The 19857-nt window shown below is 40.8% G+C and overlaps 1 protein-coding gene across 1 annotated transcript in view; it reads right to left on the bottom strand.

The window, feature by feature from the left end:
- AAK1 (AP2 associated kinase 1) overlaps positions 1-19857 on the bottom strand; it is a 172106-nt gene that overhangs the window by 31037 nt on the left and 121212 nt on the right. The window contains exons 6-13 of the mRNA XM_023515271.1: positions 19512-19633; positions 18081-18162; positions 17462-17594; positions 14487-14590; positions 11858-11937; positions 8002-8156; positions 6734-7050; positions 3208-3489 (exon numbers count right to left, since the gene is read on the bottom strand). Of these exons, the coding sequence (XP_023371039.1) occupies positions 3208-3489; positions 6734-7050; positions 8002-8156; positions 11858-11937; positions 14487-14590; positions 17462-17594; positions 18081-18162; positions 19512-19633 (1275 nt within the window). The remainder of the gene's footprint in view (positions 1-3207; positions 3490-6733; positions 7051-8001; positions 8157-11857; positions 11938-14486; positions 14591-17461; positions 17595-18080; positions 18163-19511; positions 19634-19857) is intronic.

Below are 19857 nucleotides of genomic sequence, written 5' to 3'. Positions count from 1 at the left end.
AGGGCTAGGTTTGAACCCACCACCCTTGGTATATGGGACCAGTGCCCTACTCACTGAGCCACAGGTGCCACCCCTTAGAGTGGTTTTGATTTGCATTTCTCTGATGATTAAAGTTGATGAGCATTTTTTCATGTGTTTGTTGAGCATTCATCTATCATCCTGCAAGAAGTTTCTGTTCAAATCTCTTGCCCACTTAGAGAAAGAGTCCATACTATTTGAAGAACACTTGTCCCTCCTCTTACCTGTGCTCTCCATATGGACCACACTCAAGATCAGATGGGTTCATCAGGACCCCTCGCCCTATTACAGCAATCTACTAACTCAAAGCAGCACCCATCTGCTCAGCTTCTACTCAGCAATCCTGTTGGCCAGACAGCTGTATTTCTATTTAGAATCAAAGAATGTGAGAATTGAAAGGGACCTTAGAGAAAACAATTTCTAATTCCCATGCTTTAGAGGAGATGACACCATAGCCCACTGAGGAGAAGTGTTCATCTGAGGTCACAAGGTTAACTAGAAGCAGAATCCCTATCTGCTGACTGCTACTCAGGACTCTTTTCAGCACCATGATACCTTCTCACCCAAAGACAGGATTAGAGAGGGTGAAAGAGAGAGACAGACCACAGGAGAAGAAAAAAACAACAGACTCAGATGTCTATCTTGTTGAAGCTTTTTGAGAAAAAAACAAAATGTGTAATTATAAAAGGAGTATAATCACAGCAATAAATGTAAGAATGTAGAGAAGAGATTTCTATTCCCTCACTCTAATACAACTATTCATATCTCTTTTGATACCTTACATTTAAGTTGCTTTTCAAGTTCAGGTTTTTCCCATAATTTGACAACTCTTTTTTTTTTTTTTTTGGAGAGGGTCTTACTTTGGTGCTAGAGTACTGTAGCATCATCACAGTTCACTGTAACCTCAAACTCCTGAGCTTAAGCAATCCTCCTGCCTTAGACTCCTGAGTAACTGGGACTACACATGTACACTGTAATTCCCAGCTAATTTTTCATTTTTTGTAGAGATGGGGGTCTCACTTTTGCTTAGGCTGATCTCAAACCCTGGGCCTCAAGTGATCCTCCCGCCTTGGCCTTCCAGAGTGCTAGGATTATAGGTATGAGCACCACACACAGCCTCACAACTCTTAATATTACCTCACAAGCATTTTTTCCATCCTGTTGTAAAACTTTATATCCATGATTTTAATGGCTGCACAGCTGGGTTCCTGAACAATTTAGGTTGCTTTCATTCCTCAGGCTATTATTTAGAAGACTGCAATAAATATCTAGGACATCTGGCCATTTTCCCTTTGTTGATTATTGTTTTAAGATGACTGCAGGGTATACTTAACATTCACTCACTTGCTTCTCTAGATAAGCCTGCCAAGGGTCAGCAGAGATGGGATGGGTGAAAGCTGGGAAGCTCTAGAGCTTCTGGCCAAAGCACAGTCTGCTCCTGTTCCCTCTCTGTCCCTTAAACCAATTATCTCAAAGCAAGTGTTCAAAGTATTTTTTCATCCAGGAAAAAAAACATGGAAAAGGCTCATAATTCCTTCCCAGGAAAGCAACACTTTTATCTGGAGAAAGCAGAGGGGAACCTCATAAGAAGCATAGCTAGTAGCAGTTGACCACTTCATCACCTTGGATGACCATTTGTTGTTATTATTATCCTTAAACACAGATCAGGACTCTTTGGCTCCTGGCAGTTCTGCTACATGTGTCTTAGATAATCACTCTCTAGTCTGGGCCTCAACTTCCTAGTCCATAAAATGAGGAGACTGGACTGGACAGTTAAGATCTTATCTAGCTACATCATGTATTAATCTTTCAAAAACTCTTTTTCCAGCTTGGCGCCCATAGCACAGTAATTATGGCACCAGCTACATATACTGAGGCTAGAGGGTTTGAACCTGGCCCAAGCCAGCTAAACAACAATGATAATTGCAACAAAAAATAGCCAGGCTTTGTGGTGGGCACCTGTAGTCCCAGCTACTTGGGAGGCTGAGGCAAGAGAATCGCTTAAGCCCAAGAGTTTGAGGTTGCTGTGAGCTGTGATGCCGTGGCACTCAACCCAAGCTGACACAGTGAGATTCTGCCTCAAAAAAACCCTCCAAACAAAACTCCTTTTCCATGAACAAGAGTAACTTTATGTCTTAATAAAAATACAGAAAGTAGCTGTCTATCACAGGCCTACAGGAAGACTGAACTGCTTCAGAAACAAAAAGACACTGAACATACACTTGGCCGAGACTTAAAGAAGACAATCTATTTATGCCATCACTTCCTTTCAAAGGAATGTAGGTTTTCTGGTTTAAGATTGGCGACCAAATTCTAAGAGAAAGATTGTTCCTTATTCTTCCTTTATTCATCTAGTAGTTGCACTTCCCTGGGAATAAGGGATTAGCTAAAGCACTCTATCATCTGGGTATACAAAATGCTTTTTTGTATCACTATAAAACTTTCTCTCACTATTACTAAGAAATATCTGAGTGCAGAAGTAAGGTCACTTATTAAAGAAAGGCCAAAGCACAATGTACCTGAGTATGGTGAAAATGTAGAAGTTAATTGGGAGAAGGGTTCTGATGCTACCCTCAGCCAACATCTAAAAGTGAACATGACCAGTTTCTAAATTGGCAAGATGGCTCAAATGATGGGTTACTCAGATGCTTTGGTACCCAGGGGAATTAAGCCTTGGTAGATGGTCTCAGGCAGGCAGGCCCTTGAAGAGAGCCATAGGGTAGCTAGTAATGTCATCCAAGACAAAGAATGAGCACAACACTTGTCAGAGTTCAGGGTAAAGGTCCATGTAAACCTCCTGAGACTGGAAAGGGCACAGGGATCAAAGTGTCCCTGAAGAAGGGAGAAGGATGAGCTCTAACCCCACATAGGCCCTTGACTATTCAACAGAGGCACTGACAGAGACCATGAACAGCTCTTTCCACTAGCCGAATTTCAGAGTGATAAGTAAGAATGGCTTTCTTCATTAGTAGCCTAGAATCATTTTTTAAAAACCTCTACCTTCTATAGAATACATCATACTGTTACTGGATATATCAAGAAAAGACCAAATATTTTAAGTACTAGGATGGGAAAGCAACCTAGCCCCAGTTCAGAGGCACCCCTTGTCAGCTGCTGCTGCAACCTCTGTGGTCCCCCCTTTTCCTAGCCCTCACCACACATTCCTCCTGAGTCCTGGTTGATCCTTACCCCTGGCTCCTGGGCAGGGGCTGGCTGCGGGGCTGGCTGCGGGGATGCAGCCGGCTGTGTTTGGGGCTGCTGTGCTGCTGTCGCTGTGGGCTTTTGCTGCAAAGCAGCTTGCTGAGTCATCAGCTGTTGTTGGTGCAGGGCTGTGGCCAGCTGCTGCTGCTGCTGCTGTTGTTGTTGCTGCTGGTAGAAGTTCTGTATTAGCTGCTGTTGAGACCCTCCTTGAGACACCACAGGGAACTGAGCAATCGCTGGCTGTTGGGTTGCTGGATGTACTGCTTGAAACTGAGCAGAAGAAAGTGGTTAAGAAATGAGGTGAATAAGGGCCTGTCCCAGAACACCACTCACAAAAGACGAATGTCTCAATAACGACGCTTAGTACTGAAGCCAAAGGCAAGGGCAAATAGAACTTTGTTAGCTAGGCCTAAAAATTAATGATGGAAATTTCAGGGGCATCAAAGTAAACACATAAATATCTTACAGCGCTGGGCACTCTCCACTGCACTACACACTGTCCTTCCAAGAGGGTTTCTGAATCTAGTCTGAGGGAAGCTATCTGATTAAACATCATGCGCCTCCACAAGCTGGAGGATAACAGAAGCTAGTAAATGATCTCTCTGTCACAGACATAATCCCTCTTATACAGGGATTTGCAGTAGCCAAGATTAAAATGCTTCCCTAAATGAACAGGACGAAGCAATAACAACACTGAAAGGAATAATCTAAATGTTAACCCAGCTATTAAGACTCACCTCAAGTTTTTCAGAAAATTATTTCCCCAGAGCTCTATTTTTATTAAACTCTGACACCTTTAAACATTCAAAATGCAGTAGAACCTCTGTAAGCTGACCACTCAAAGACTATAACAAGCTGGTCAACATACAGAGGTGGTCAGCATAAGGAACTAGACTTACTGATATGTACATGTGGTACATGTCCAGTTTATGAAAATTAGGTCAACTTAAAGAGGTGGCCAACTATGAAGGTTCTACTGTATTTAGTATATTCTATTATGCTTAATGTATATCTAATTTTCACTGCTAGGAACTACACGCTAGGCACACAGAGTTCAAAACAAAGGCCTAATGACGAATACAAGTTAAGATCTTATCTTTGAACATCCCAAATACTGTAACTAAGTTATAGAGTTAATTGGGAGGATACTGTTTGTCTACTGGGGCAAAATTAAGTGGTTAACAAAGAAGTAGATGTCCAAAAATAGCTGTCTATTTATAATAGCAAAATGTTGGAAACAATCCAAATATCTATAAACAGAGACTGATTGAATGAACTATGATGGATATATCCTGAAGAATACATCAAATGGAACACTCTCAAGCTGTAAATAGGAATGAGCTAGACCTATTTAAGGACTGGAGGAAATTGAATTTTGCAGATTTAACTTTGCAACTATGTAAATGGTTTACATATTCATAAAATTACCCTAAAACTTAAAAAGCAATAACTAAAAACCCTAAGAAAATGAAGTAAATAAAAACCTGTGTATCACATTGCTAGCTAAATTCCCAAAAATAACATGCTAAAACATTCTAAGGATACAAAGGGCAAAGAAATCTTAAACTGTTCACAGTGATCATATTGGTATTGATATCTTGAAACTATAACTTAACTAGATACAATAATGCTGTTAGAAGTGAGGATTTTCAGATGAGGAAAATACAATAAAATCCAAGAAATTGAACAAAAATCCTATAATCACAAATCTAAGGAATACAAACCAGAATTAATAATGCATGTTCTCTAATGAAACAAATTAAAACCTATTTTCTAATTTTCCACTAAGAAAGCCTAAAACGAACAGTCAACCCATTAGCAAACGAATGTCTCTAGAAACAAAATTGTGGTTTCTTATTTTTTTATGACAGAGTCTCAAGCTGTTGTCCTGGGTAGAGTGCTGTGGTGTCATAGGTCACAGTAACCTTGGGCTCCAGCGATCCTTTCCCTCAGTTTTTCTATTTTTAGTAGAGACAGGGTTTTGCTTTTGCTCAGGCTGGTCTCAAACTCACGAGCTCAAGCAATCCACCTGCCTTGGCCTCCCAGAGTGCTAGGATTATAGGCATGAGCCATTTTGCCCAGACCAAAATTGTGGTTTTTAAACATAATTTCCATTAAAAAAAAAAAACAGAGCTCCTAAGAAAAATGGTTGATTCCAGATTGAGGACAGAATCATCTCAGGACACAGCTTACTATTCTAGTGAGCAGGAAAATAATTAAAGATGACAGAGGTTACATACAAAGGACCCAGGAGTCAATTTGAAGAGACTTCCACTGGCCAAAGGTGGGATAATTTGAGCATCAAAATTAAAAAATTTTAAAAACCATAAGTATTGGGAAATATAAAAAAAATTTTTAAATAACATGTATTAAAATACATGAATTCATAATGATACAAAACAAAAAACTCACTGCTCATCCTTGGATGATAATACAAAACCAATTTATTACTCTTAAAACTGGTAAACAGAGGGAAAGAATCAAGGATGTCTCCTGTCCTTTTGGTACAAATAGTACCTTAAGGTAACTAAAGAGTTGATTAATAAATTTCTTCATAGAAAAAAATCTAGCCCCTAAAAATGAGGAGAGAATGCTGGGATATCATTTTGCTGTCCCTAATGAATTAACGTATTTGGGAAATATCAGCAAGAGCTGCTGAGCTAATAAGGAACATTAAATAAACAGATCAGACAGGCAACTCCTAAGCACACCGGCCAATCTTCATATTAACAGTGTAGGGAACAACCAGACGCTATAGGCCACCTCAGGTGACACACAGGAAGATCAAAGAACTGGAAACAAACAAATAATATTGAGTAAGCTTCAAGAAATTACCAGTTTACACAGGTGGTCAAACACCTCAAATGACAACCCAGGGATATAATCAGCCAAACCCAGGATGTGTAAATTCTACAGAACAAAGAACCTAGTTTCTTACCAAAAAAAAGTAAATGGCAAAGGGGAAAAAAGAGGGAGAGGGAACCCCAAAGATATATTAATCATCATAAAATGAATATATTCTTAGTTAAGAATGTAAAAAAAAGTATACAAAAAGATAATGGAAAACAATACATGTCAACAAAATTCAAGGTGTGGAACTTGCTTGGATACTGACTCAAACATGCTAACTTAAATTATGAGACATAGAAATAATTAAACACTACTGGATATTTGATGATAATGATAAGTTGTTATTTTTTCTTGCAGTATAATAATGGTGTTTTAGTTATGTTAGAAAAAAGAAAAAGAAAGTCGATAAAAAATAATGCCTTCAACTAGGAATTTAACAATCACATGATGAATTCTTCATGGCCCGAGAAGAAAGGTGACGGGTGGTACAGATGCACTTCTCAATGCTTCAGTCTCTACATCTGTGAGGAACAATGAAGCAATGGCTAATGGCCATCTGTCTTCCAGCACTTCCCAAGGAAGGTACCTATATCTAGTGGGCCTTCTCTTAGGCATGACTCTTAGGTGCAAAGCAGGGCTGACCCTTCATACTCTGACCTCTTACCTGCTGAGTTTGGGCCTGCTGCTGCTGCTGGTAAAATGTGCCTGCTGGCTGCTGTGATGGTGGTGGTGGCTGCTGTGGCTGTTGCTGTGGCTGCTGCTGAGGCTGCTGCTGCTGCTGCTTGAGGAAGAGTTGCTGCTGGTGCTGGGGTGTGGCTTGGGCCTGAGTGGGCAGACCCTGGGCCTGAGTGGAAGGCGGCTGCTGTGGGGTGGGCGGAGCCTGTGGCTGCTTGGCCTGAGACTGTGGCAGAGGCTGGCTGGGTGGGGGCTGGCTTTTCGGTTGGGGAACACTAGCTAAAAGGCCAGGCTGATTGCTGGGGCCTGCAATGAGAATAAAATCCATATAAGGGCTCAAAACTCTTTCAGACAAAAAAGTTTTCTGTCTTGTCAAAGCAATAAAGAGGGGATGACAGGTAGGCAAATTATGCCAAGATCCAAGTGCTCCTGTCTTTCCACATGCTCTGTCCCACCTGGAATGTCTTTCCATCTTCTTGCTAAACTATGTACTTCAAATTTTTCAAAACAAGATGCAGCAACAAGGTTCAATACTCGCCTCTTCCCTAATCTATCATCCCACTTAGTCAATTACTTGGTGTATCTACATATTCAACTAGTCTTTGATGCTACTGTTCACAAACACAATCTTTACCCGTTGGCATGCTGCATGACACAAGCATTCGTTGATGTTTTACATATAGCTTATCCCAGTCTAGATGCCTGGCTGTGAATAAATGGCTACCAAATTTGCCAAAGGCGGCTTCCTGAAGGGGAAGTGTTATCTATATTACTTGATATTTTGGATCAATCCTCTTTATGAAACAAAGCTCATTCATCTCATCAGAAAATAAATACTAAAACATGGAGGGGTCACAGAGACTCAAGAGGCAAAGCATTAAAAAACAGTATTTCTCTGTGAGTGTCGTAACAGGCTAGTCTTGCTTCTTTTAAAGGCAAAGAGAAGTATATGAGAATGAAGAAGTAGGTATGGAATAAATGGACCAAAACAAAATCTGGGCCAAGATTAGAAAAAAGAGACAACAGGCTTTGGTGGTCTTGGAGATCCATCTCAGAATTTAGTGAGAGGTGTCCCCTTTTGCCGGCCACTTGCCTAGATTTTCAACAGCAGCTCACCTCCTATTCCTCAAAGAAGATCAATATTTTTTATGTGCCTCTGGATTCCACACCTAAAGCATAACCAGGCTTTCCAAGACTTCCCTACTGTCCAGGATAATGAAGAGGTATACTGAGTTTCAAACTGAGCTAACTATTGACCTGCAGCCTGAGGTGGAGGCTGAACTGTGGCCCTCTTCCGAGGTGTCAGGGCCGGCTGGATGGGAAGGATTCCTGGGTTCGGCTGAGTCTGCCCAGCTTTAGGCCTCTGACGGGGTGCAATTGAAGTCTCTGTAGTAGGAATGGGATCTGTCAGTCTAAAAAGGGAAAATAAAAAGATTCATGTTAAAATGTGAGAAAAAGGAGGGGTAGGCAGAGCACATGATGCTTTCCCTTCTATATTCATCCAAACCTTCCAGATCTGCTTAATTGGTACTTCCCCAAAGATGGTCCACACAAGGTCACTGTGTTACTGTTTTGAAAAGGTTTGGTGGGCAAATAAATTTGTCACACACTGATCAAAATACACTGAATAGATTTCCTTCCAGTAGAATTTTTTTTTTTGAGACAGTCTTGCTCTGTTGCCCTGGTTACAATATGGTGATATCATTGTAGCCTTCTGTAACCTCCAACTCTTGGGCTCAAATGATCCTCCTGCCTCAACCTCCCGAGTAGCTGGAACTACAGGTTTTCACCACAATGCCTGGATGATTTTTTGCTGTTTTTAGTAGAGACGAGATCTCACTCTTGCTCAGGTTATTCTTGAACTCCTAAGCTCAAGAGATCCTCTGGCCTTGGCCTCCCAGAGAGCTAGGATTACAGGCATGAGGCACTGCACCCAGTCAGAACTTTTCATGTTGAATAGGCATGAATAACCTCAAAGATGCTATACAGAATGCACTGTTTCTCAAGCTTATTTCATCTTGGGACCCTTTTACCCAACACCTCCTAAGATTTCCCCAAACACACTGTGAGTAATGATGTGAAGAGAGGTTTAAGGCAAGTGGTTTTTCTTTTCTTTCTTTCTTTCTTTTTTTTTTGAGACAGAGTCTCACTTTTCACCCTTGGTAGAGTGCTGTAGCATCATACTTCATAGCAAATTCAAACTCTCAGGCTCAAGTGATCCTCCTGCCTCAGCCTCTCTAGTAGCTAGGACTATAGGTGCCCACCACAATGTCTGCTATTTTTAGACAAGAGGTCCCGCTCTTATTCAGGCTGGTCTTGAACTCCTGAGCTCAAGCAATCCACCCACCTTGGCCTCCCAGAGTGCTAGGATAACAGGCATGAGCTACCACGCCCAAACAGGAGGCAGGTGGTTTTCGGATGTAGACAGAACTTGAACTTGGTTATAACTAGCTGTCAGAATGGCCTCTCTGCAATGGAAAACACGTAACAAGGAAAGAATCTACCATAGCAACAAGGAGTGAGTAAATAATACAAGACAGAGGATTTTACTCCAATATAAATACTCTCCTTTGTTCACAGTAATAAAATTTTTAGCTGGGTACTGGGTTACCCAGATTAAAAAATCACAATGCCTGGCCTCTTTTAGAACCAGGTGTGGCCATGTTTCTAAGTTCTGGCCTTGTATGGCCAGATTGTTGTAAGCAGATTGTTACGAGGCAGTTTCTAGAAGCCTTAAGAAATAACTGGTGTATGTCCTGTGTTACTGTTCTTCTTTGGCCCTGATGCTTGGAACCAAAATGCTGCCTCATTCATCCACGCAGTCATGGCTACACCGTAGGGATAACAGAGTGGTGAGCTCGGAGACATCTGTAACCCCAAGGGCTTCATGGAGCAGAACTGCTACACTAGCCAGGGATCTCCAGATTTATTTACTTGAAAAAAAAAAAAAGAATCTATCTTCTTATTAAGTCACTGTCATTTTGGACTTTTTGAAACTCTCAGCCAAATCTAATCCAAATGGACACAGAGAAAATTGCTGTGTGGTCTGCATGTTCCTGTGATGGTGTAGAAGCTCAGGTGCTCCCTTCCATTCATTTATAGCGATCCAGGGAGCCTGCTACTACCTAACTCAGATCAGAGATGCTGTCCTTTGAAACTGTACTTTAGGGAGTATAATTGAGGTTAGGCCTAAATAAACCAGTTTGAAGAATACTTCCAAGTCTGCTTTGCCAAAATATTTTCAAAACGGCCTCCATCAAATGGAAAGGAAAAAGCAAAATAGCTGGCTCCACGTCCCTCCCCATGACTCCAAGGTATGTCCATCCTGGACCCAGAAACTTTTTACTAGCATGCTGTTAAATAAGCACTTATGCTGGTTGGGAACTGGTAATATAACAGCTATCACATCTAGTAAGGTTATAACCTGGGAAAGGGAAATGGGAAGGAAAAAGGGATAGATATTGGAGAAGATAAAGGAGTAAGAAAGAAAAACCTAAGGGTGAGGGAGGTAAACAGACTTCTGTACAAATCCAAATGCAAGAACCTCCACATTGGTCTTCTCCTGAGGTGAACATCTTGGAAACAATGAGATAGGGAGTCAAAGAAAATCATATTTGAGCTCTCGCCCTTCACTGTGTGATAATGGGCATGTCATTTAGCCATGGATTCCTTATGTGTAAAATGCCTACATCATATGGCCAATGTGAATATCAAATGGATCAGTAACTAAAACCATTTTATAAATTGTAGAATGTCCAGACTGTTAGTACATATAAACTTCAGTATTGGTGTTTTGCAGGAACAAGGGAAGGGATCTTTGCTTAGCCTCACTATATACCATGTCTGAGCCTAGTATAAGATGGCCATAAACCCAAAAGATGAAGCTAATTAAATCAGCCCACAAACCAACTCTCAAAGAGGTAAATACAACAGAATCACTATTAAGAAATGGGCTGACTACAAAGTAACAAGTTTTGCTTGTTCAGCAAATTTGCTATGTTTATTAAAAACCCAAGTCTTATTACTTAAAAGCCACATCTGGAATAATTCTATGTACGAAGCATATAGAACATTCTATAGATATTCAAGAATTTAAAAAAACATGTAAGTTATTTTGTTTTTCTATTAAAATTCACATATTCCCATCCAGGGTACTCTGTGGACAGTTCACTGCTAACGGTTCCTCGCCAAGGTACAGTGGTTGAAAGAGGGTTTTAAACATCTCCTGGGCTTCCACCTTCCATTTGGAAGGCAAATGTGCCTTGCAGACCTTGGGCAGAAAGACCAAAGTCCCAGCTGCTGTGTCCCCAAATCTACCACCATGTTTACCCCAAGACCACGCTTCCCATAGGTTGCTCACAGTCTTAATATCCCAGCCACATGACTCCTGGGAGAGAGGGGATGCTCTGCTGATTGACTTTGGCACAGGGACTCCCCGACACCTTTGGTTAACCTTTCTCAGACTGTGAGTCCAAGTCACTTCAGCCCAGGCTTCTCCTCCCTCCCTCTGGGTCACACTCACACTGCCCTCAGATGGCCCTCCCAGCCTTTCCTGGCCCCCTTTCCCTTTTCTCGCACACGGGCATTTCCCCATATAACGTGTTTGCTTGTTTAATCCTTTCTTGGCATCTGCTTCTTGGAAGACCCTAGGTGGTATATACCGTGATTAACTAAGACCCATAGGGTCTTTTGCTCTTTCAACACGCTGTGCTTTGACCTGTACTCTCCCAATGTGGTAGGAGCTATAGAAAGTAAGAAGGAAAAGGAGGTTGAAGATTAGCCTGGTGAATGAGGCTAACCAAAAGCCACATCTAGGACTTTCTTATACTGTCAATATTTAAAGCCTGCTCTTGCTGAATTTCTAAACGCCTCATGACTATTCCCATGGAAAGGAAACAGATGTAGAGTTCTTGATCCTCTTTCAAATGTAGATGATGATATTTCATTATGCTACTTTTTGCATCCCCCCAAAACAGTTTTCGCACAGGGGAGACAGAGCTTGCTTCCCTGATCTGTGCAGCCTCTGGTCATGACGGTGTAAGAATCGAGAAACACGAGGCATCTGCCGCTATGGCAATCAGAGCAGAACAAGTGCTCAGGAAGGCATTCTTACCTGGCCTTTGGCTGGGTCTTTTTTGCAGCTGCCTCACTGGCTTTCACAGGTTCGGGAAGCTTTGCAGGAATGGGAGAGTTCTATAGAATTTAAAGGGGGAAAGAAAAGGACATAATGGTTTTCTTTATAAAAGAATAACTGCCTGACTGGGCCTCAGAGCTGAAAGAAATAAATTTGGGGATCTTCTGGAACAGCTTTCAGGCCCTGAGCTCTGTCTAGTAAAGGGAAGGGAAGTTAACCAAACACACATCTCACTCGGCTGCAGTCAGGGAAGCAGCATGTCTGAGGAAAGGAGAGAGCAGCCTGTGTGCAGCACATTGTTCTGATCGATCTCCACCTTCCATCCCAGGCTGGGCTCACCGGTGCTTGATTTCAGTACCCACCTCCTCCTATAGCACAGCTTGGAAGTGATGTTATGAAATGGATGGGAAGGAGATGTCTGTAACCTGTATTGTTCAAGCTCCCAGCTGGATCTTAGAGAAGTTAGAGCTGACCAAGTCTGCCAGGCCAGGGTGCACTCAGTCTGCTAGTTAGGGTAGTCAGAACGCTGGGAGAAAAACACACTCTTTGAGATGCATGGTTGCTGCTCCAGCACCTCTTCCCAACATGCAAGCATTGCTCAATCTGCAAGCCAAGCAAAGCTCCTCTAACTTGAGTTCTGGGCCATCCACCATCCACTATCACTTCTCGAGAGTATAGCTAGCTGTCCCTAATCACAAAACCGCTTACCGCTACAGAGTGAGTGCCAAATGACAGGAGACTGGTGAAGTTTACTTTCTAAAAACCAGTTATCAGTCTGAATGCTTCCAATTATATTTCATGTTATTTAACTTTTATGTTTGGGAAAGTGGGACTACAAAAGAAAACATGGTCTTATTAGGTTGCTGTACAGTAAGTACCCTTCCTTTTATACTGGAAAACCTGACAAATAGAATACTAGCTATAAAACTGGCTTTTTAGGAGGGTCTTCTTGTTTCTATCATGTTTCTAGGTGGGAGGAATTTCTGCTGGGAAATATCTCCTAATATCTCCTCTGCCCTTCAAGCATTCTTCTCTGAAGTCAGAAGAGAAACTTATTTGATAAGACTGAAAGAAAAAAAAATTGAATCGGTCTGGTTTACCCTTGCCCCCTCTCCTTTACAGAAGTGCCATTCCCTCAGGAATCAGTTATGTGGACGTAAAGTTAGGGAACCTGACTGGTCAAGCTATGCCCTCCAACTCAACCTTATTAGCAATAAGGTTAATATTCTAAGCACTTTCTGAGTCCCACATTTGCTTGCAGAAGTGGGGGTGAAGAGGAGTTATTTATCAGCACTCAAGCTGACATCAAAAGTTCATTATTAAAGAAATTACCAAGAGAGTTGCAGATTAGAATCTATTATAGCATCCATTAGTAAAATATTTAATAAAACTGGATCACAATATGTATAACATAAAAATATGCAAAAATTATTTTTAAAAAGTGTGTGGCAAGCATTTTGCTTTTTTTTTTTTTTTTTTTGACACGGAGTATCTCACTCTGTCATCCTGCTAGAGTGCAGTAGCATCATCACAGCTCACTGTAACCTCTAATTCCTGGGTTCAAGAGATTCTCCTGCCTCAGCCTCCCAAGTAGCTGGGACTAAAGGACTGCACCACCATGCCTGGATAATTTTTTTATTTTTAATAGAGATGGGATCTCACTTTTGCTCAGGGTGATCTTGAACTCCTGATCTCAGGTGATCCTCCCACTTCAGCCTCCCAGAGTGCTAGGATTACAAGCATGAGCCATCATATCTGGCCAGCATTTTGCTCTTAAATCTGAGTACAGAGTTTAGGATTACTAAGTGTAGAAAACATACTGTTCTTTTTTCTTTTGAGACAGAGTCTCATTTCTTCCCCCTTGGTAGAATGCCATGGCATCATAGCTCATAGCAGCCTCAAATTCTTGGGCTCAAGCGATCCTCTTGCCTTAGCCTCCCCAGAAGCTGGGACTAAGGCCTGCCACAATGCCTAGCTATTTTTAGAGATAGGGTTGCACTTTTTCTCAAGCTGGTCTTGAACTCCTAAGCTCAAGTAATCTACCTACCTCAGCCTCCCAGAGTGCTAGGATTACAGGCATGAGCCACCATGCCCAGCCATGGTGTAGAAAAGATTTCTGTGGCCTGATGTACTGGAAGGGTAGGGAAAGGAATGGGATTTGTAAATGGCCAACAGCAGAGGAAAGAAAATTCTGCTGCAAAGGAGGAGAAAAGGAACAAGGGGCTATAATCCCAACAGGCCTGGGGGAAGTCAAAAGCCTTGCCTCAGGAAAGCTTAATCACCTCTAGGTAAATAATAGGCACATGGCTCTCAGTGAACTGTAAAAGTAGACAAGATATGAAGTTGGTCAATCTTCACCCAAAGTGTGCAATTCAATCCCCAGGGTGTTGTTTTGTTCAGTCATAATCACCTCAGTTTTATAATTAAATTCCACAGGAAAATTGGATCCCCTTTATGCCAACGGCTTTATAGTTAGCTCTGCTTGAATGCTCCCTAGTAGATAAAGCAAGGGACATCTACATTCGTTTAAACAGCCATTTAACATCCCAGGAAGTCAAAACGGCAATTTGATGATGTTTACCTCTCTTAAAAAGCACCATTCACATACCTGTACATTTGGAATTGGGCATTCTTTCTTGAGTAGTTTAAATGAGAAGTAGGAGACCTGGTAAATATCTGGCCTTTTGTCAGGGTCTGGTTCCAACATATACCCTAAAATAAACATATGTGAACTTAATAATATCCCAACAGTTATTACATTAGCTAGGAAGCATAATTTCTTTCTCTACTAGCAAAATTTTGTAGTTTTAAAATTTTTTTTCTCATAAAAGTCAGGTACTACAATTAGTTCTTTCCCTCCCCTCTCAGAGAAGCTCTTGTTTTCTCGAAATATTTAATATCCACAAGAAAATTAAGTATTATAAGAAAGTCAACTGAATTTCATATTCTGTGCCTCATACAACAAGGACTCAAGCTCAGTGTTGAGAGTTACCATCTTCATATTCTAATAGCTAGGTTATGTGGTCTTACTTATGGCTTCTTGACTCATACTATCTTGCTAAACAAATGATTATTCTTGGTAATTATAAATAAGACCCAAACTTCATGAATTTATTTATTCTTTCACTGGAGATATTAGCTGGTTTCCAGTTTTTAAAAAAATTATCAAATATCACATACATATCTTTTATAGTGATCACCTATTTCTAGTTCTTTTAAGCTTCTGCCTCTCTGAAACTGGAAAAATCCTTAGGGAAAAAATCTTCTAAGAAGACACACAAACATATGCATACATACAAACAATAATGCAAGGCAGTTTATTGCTTAAGTAATAAAACGAATGATTAGGACACTAAGTTCAGAAAGAATCAGCGAGGGTACAGTCTTGTGAAGGCCCTGCAGAAGATGCATGACTTGAGCTGGGCCTTGATGGGAGACAGAATTGAGTCAGTTGGGGAAAACAGAGAAAAGGCATTCCAAATGAGAGAACAGTCTGAGCAAAGAAGGACTCAGAGAAAGATGAGGATCTTCTGTTGCAAGGAAGCACAGGAGCCAAGAGGGCAGGGTACAGAGAGCTTGGGTGAGTGGCATGGAAACAGAATATAAAAGATCTTAAATGCCAAGCTAAGAATCTGGGCCCTACTGTAGGACCTCTAGCAAACAGCTGAAGTTCTCTGAATAGTGACATGAGAGGATAATGTTTTATAAGATGAATCTTTTGATGAGGGTATACTGGATAGTTTGAAGAGAAAGGAGAGAAGCTAGTGAACAGACATGAGCTGACAGAGTCTGGATATACTACAGTGAGTAGAAAGAATGAGCTAATGAAAACAGTAGAAACTCCAAAACCAAAAAAATATAGCTGAGGCTCGGCGCCTGTAGCTCCGTGGCTAGGGCGCCAGCCACATACACCAGAGCTGGCAGGTTCAAACCTAGCCCGGGCCTGCCAAACAATAATGACAACTACAACCAAAAAATATCCAGGTGTTGTGGCGAGCACCTATAGTCCCAGCTGCTTGGGAGGCTGAGGCAAGAGAATAGCTTAAGCCCAAGAGTGTGAGGTTGCTGTGAGCTGCGATGCCACAGCACTCCACCCAGGGCGACATAGTGAAACTCTGTCTCAAAAAAAAACAGCTGAGGAAATAACCAATTCTTCCCTCTTTCTTGCTAGCCAGATCCAAAAAAATCTTAAATTTCATTCATCCAGACTTAAATGGAGATACAACTGGAAAACAATGGAAAAAGAAGAGGGACCTTGTCTGGGGGCTAAAACGAAGCAGAGGCAATGATGACAGATTTAATTTCAGACCTGTGAGTTTAGGGAGACAGTAAAATTGTCAAACAGTTTACAAACTGAAAGTAGTTTGGAAAAGATGTCAGGGATAAAGACAGTCATAAAGAGTTGTTTTTCCCAATATGAATTTACTGTACAAATGTTAATAAGAAATTAGCAAAATCTTCTACCCAGCAAACATCAAATTTGACCATTTCCCCACATTTCCTGCCAATCTCACAGAACTGCAATTCTAATATAGGTATTATATAATGGTTTACCTCTGAAAATAATCTAACAATCATTAAATGCCATACTCCATTCCTTGAAATATCCCTTTCCTTTGGTTAGCAAATGGTAGAGGAAAAATAAAACTGGCACAATGGAACAGGTAGACACTTAAAAACTGCAGTCATGTTAATGTGGATAGGTTTCTACACTTTTTCAGCTTTACTTTCTTCATTTGTATAATGGGGGTAATTATATTTAATACATAAAAGATTTGAAGAATTAAATGATGTGTAAGTAAGCCCTCCACAAATGTCAGATGCTCCACCCAGATTTGCTCCTCCTATTTTTTCCAGTGCATCCCCATCCAGGACCCAAAGTGGGTTACTCAGTATTCGATTTCCATAATGGCTAAAACTTTGATAACAAGCATCTTGACCAATGTGGAGAGATGATAAAAATATCTGTTTGTTTAGCATTTTAGTACAGGGGCTATGCAAAGACTACTTATTCTACCATCTGGTTAATGAACGTCTGCACATATGCTTGCTGTGATGATACAAAGAATGGGGAATCTTAAGACTATTTTCGCCAAAGCGTTCAGCTTAGATGCTTGTTATTAAAATCCAGTGATGAGATTAAACTATATGAGAGGAAAAACCTGGTTTCATGGAGCTATATAGTCTTAATTATGTATTCACTCCAGTCAATGCACTGCAATCATTTTCATTTGAGTTACTTCCAGTTTTGCAAAGATGAATTTATCACTTGATATGAGTCAGCTGGACTCCTTTGGTACCAGAGATTGCAACAGAATGCAGCAGTGCCGTATTGCTCAAAGCACAATTAGGATTTCTGCTTGGACAGCTGGCCCAGGTGTGAAACTGAGTTTAAGTTTCTAGCAAAAAGACCCATTGCTTTAACTAGACACTGTTACATTATCTTTGCGTTTCCAACCATTATCAACTGATTTCTTTATCTTTGTACCAGTCTATTACTCCTGGAATCTCATCCTTTATCTTCTGATTCATTCTTAGTGATTAAGAGATAAAAACATGAAACTAGAAACCTGGAATACTTACTAATTAGGCAGTGCATATCTTGAGAATACCGAGAGTTATCAGGAATTGTGAAGTTTCCATCACAAATTGCCACCTGACTCTCCCCAAATGGCAAGGTGAAGTAGCATAATTTATACAACAAACATCCAAGAGCCTAAAAAAAAAAAAAAAAAGATAGTAGATTGCTACTTGTGGTTTATTTACTATAAATGTTAATAGGTCTAATGAGAAATACTGGTACCATCCACATTTATTAGCAGATACAAAAACTACATACCGTTAATCTATTAGAAACTTAGTGTAGAACACAACGCCACTGTTTTGCAGCTGAGTTACACTGTTTCTATCATTATTACCCAACTGTGCTCCAGTAAAGAACAAATATTTTATCTAATTTACTCTTAAGAACTTATAATAGTAACACATATGTGAAAAACACTTAAATTATTTTCAGACCTTGGAAGTAATTTTCTTTACCATCCTTTAAGGAGTAGTGGCTGGTCCCCTCACATCCAGCACAACCTTGAGGAGACAATGACATGGGGCAGGAGCCACTGTCCTTTAGCACTATCTGTATTTAATGGCGTTCACAGTCAAGACTACTGTTATCTGAAGTGTGGATAGGTTAGTTGATACCTACCCAAATGTCTGCCTTTGTAGTGATGATTTTGCCACTGTACAGGTTGACCATTTCTGGTGCTCGATAGGACAGCGTTGTGTATCTATAATCAAGAGATTCATTTTTTGTTAAATATGTCAAGGTTATAGTTAAAAGCCAGGAGCAGAAATACTGTTTTTTTTTTTAACCTTAAAAGACTCCCTGGGAATAATATACAGAAGAGAGCATGATGCATTAATGCAGATAAATGAAAGGCTGTCCTTGGTACTACCATATCATCACAGCATGGCCCTCTGGCAGCAGTCTTTCTAGTTTAAGAACATATGGAGACCCAGACACTAATGCACTAAATAAACTCTAAAAGCAATTTTTCTTGGGTTATCAAACGACAAAATCTTCTCCTGTAATTCTTGTTATAGGAAATATTTTGTTGATTTGTTTTCAGAAATAATAAACTCTTTAAATGTGGCTCAATATGGAGATGTAAAACTGGCTGGGATATTCAGAGAACAGCAGAAAGTGGGCTCTGGTGGTGTCTGTTGAGTATGAGGTGAGATCAAGAACCCTTCATCTTTGCTCCTGGAATAGGGCTGAAATAAGAGTTATCCTCTTATCTCTGGCTCAAGATAAAAGTAGTATAAGCTCAAAGTGAATTTCTTGGTGTTACCAAGCAGGTAATTGGTACTGTTTGAGTCTCCAGATCCCAGCTGGGACTGGTTTAGGCATCCATCAGGGCACTGGACCAGAAGTCTTCCTGCTCCAGGCGTGGCTGCCTGGAGTGATGCATGGAAGAACAGAGAGGATCAGGATGTAAGTGTGCAGGCTAGACTGTCGATTCATCACTAGTAATAGCCAGTGCTGTTGCCTGTGAAAAAATCCAGCACTGTGAACATGAGAGGAAAATGGGTCAGCCTTTTATTGGAGTCACAAATCTAAAGAAGCTTTGTCTTGTGGACGTCAGTGATTCATTATCTGCAGAGATTTCAATGACCCTACTCACCATTAATTCTATCACGACTGTCTTACCAGCAAGAAGGAAGCAGCAGGTTAGGGTTTGGTAAAAAGCACATTTTTTTGACTGAGAATGTTCTGGTTATTGTGATCCCACTTAGAAACATCAGAGTACTTTCATGGTATGTGTGCCACTTGACTTGTTATGTCATATATGATGTCATAAATCAAAATATCTAAGTAAATGACCATGGGACCATTGACAAAGTGCTCTAAGATTCCTTTCCTTTACTCTGCTGATCAACACTGTGAACCACCCCCACGCCTCCCTACCATCTTTTACTTAAAGGCAAACAACCCAATCACGAACATCAGACTCTGAGAGAGAGGACAACTGACTAGCACCATTTTCTCCCCACCCCAACCTTTTCATCCACAAGCTGAAAGTGAAGTTGCTCATCTGATAATGGACAAAATTCCAAGAAAGGAAGGAAAACTTACTTTTTAATCTCATCTTCAACTGCATTGACTCCCTCGGTTTGTGGATTCTGGAATTTGTTGGTGGCACTTCCAAAGTCACATAGGACATAGTGGCCTCGGTCATGCAAGAGGATATTTTCAACCTGAAAAACATTCCCCAACCACCCATGCCAAGATATCATTTAGTAATGCATGTGAAAATTCGGTTTCACAATCATTTAAATGTTTTTTGTTTTTTTTTTTTGAGACGGAGCCTCAAGCTATCCCCCTGGGTAAAGTGCCATGGCATCACAGCTCACAGCAACCTCCAACTCCTGGGCTCAAGCGAGTCTCCTGCCTCAGCCTCCCAAGTAGCTGGGACCACAGG

This window comes from Otolemur garnettii, unplaced genomic scaffold (assembly GCF_000181295.1).
Source record: "Otolemur garnettii isolate 467f Iridium unplaced genomic scaffold, OtoGar3 scaffold00068, whole genome shotgun sequence".
Lineage (NCBI taxonomy): Eukaryota > Metazoa > Chordata > Mammalia > Primates > Galagidae > Otolemur > Otolemur garnettii.
The sequence above is the reverse complement of the archived record's forward strand: the minus strand, read 5'-3'. Positions and strand labels throughout refer to the sequence as shown.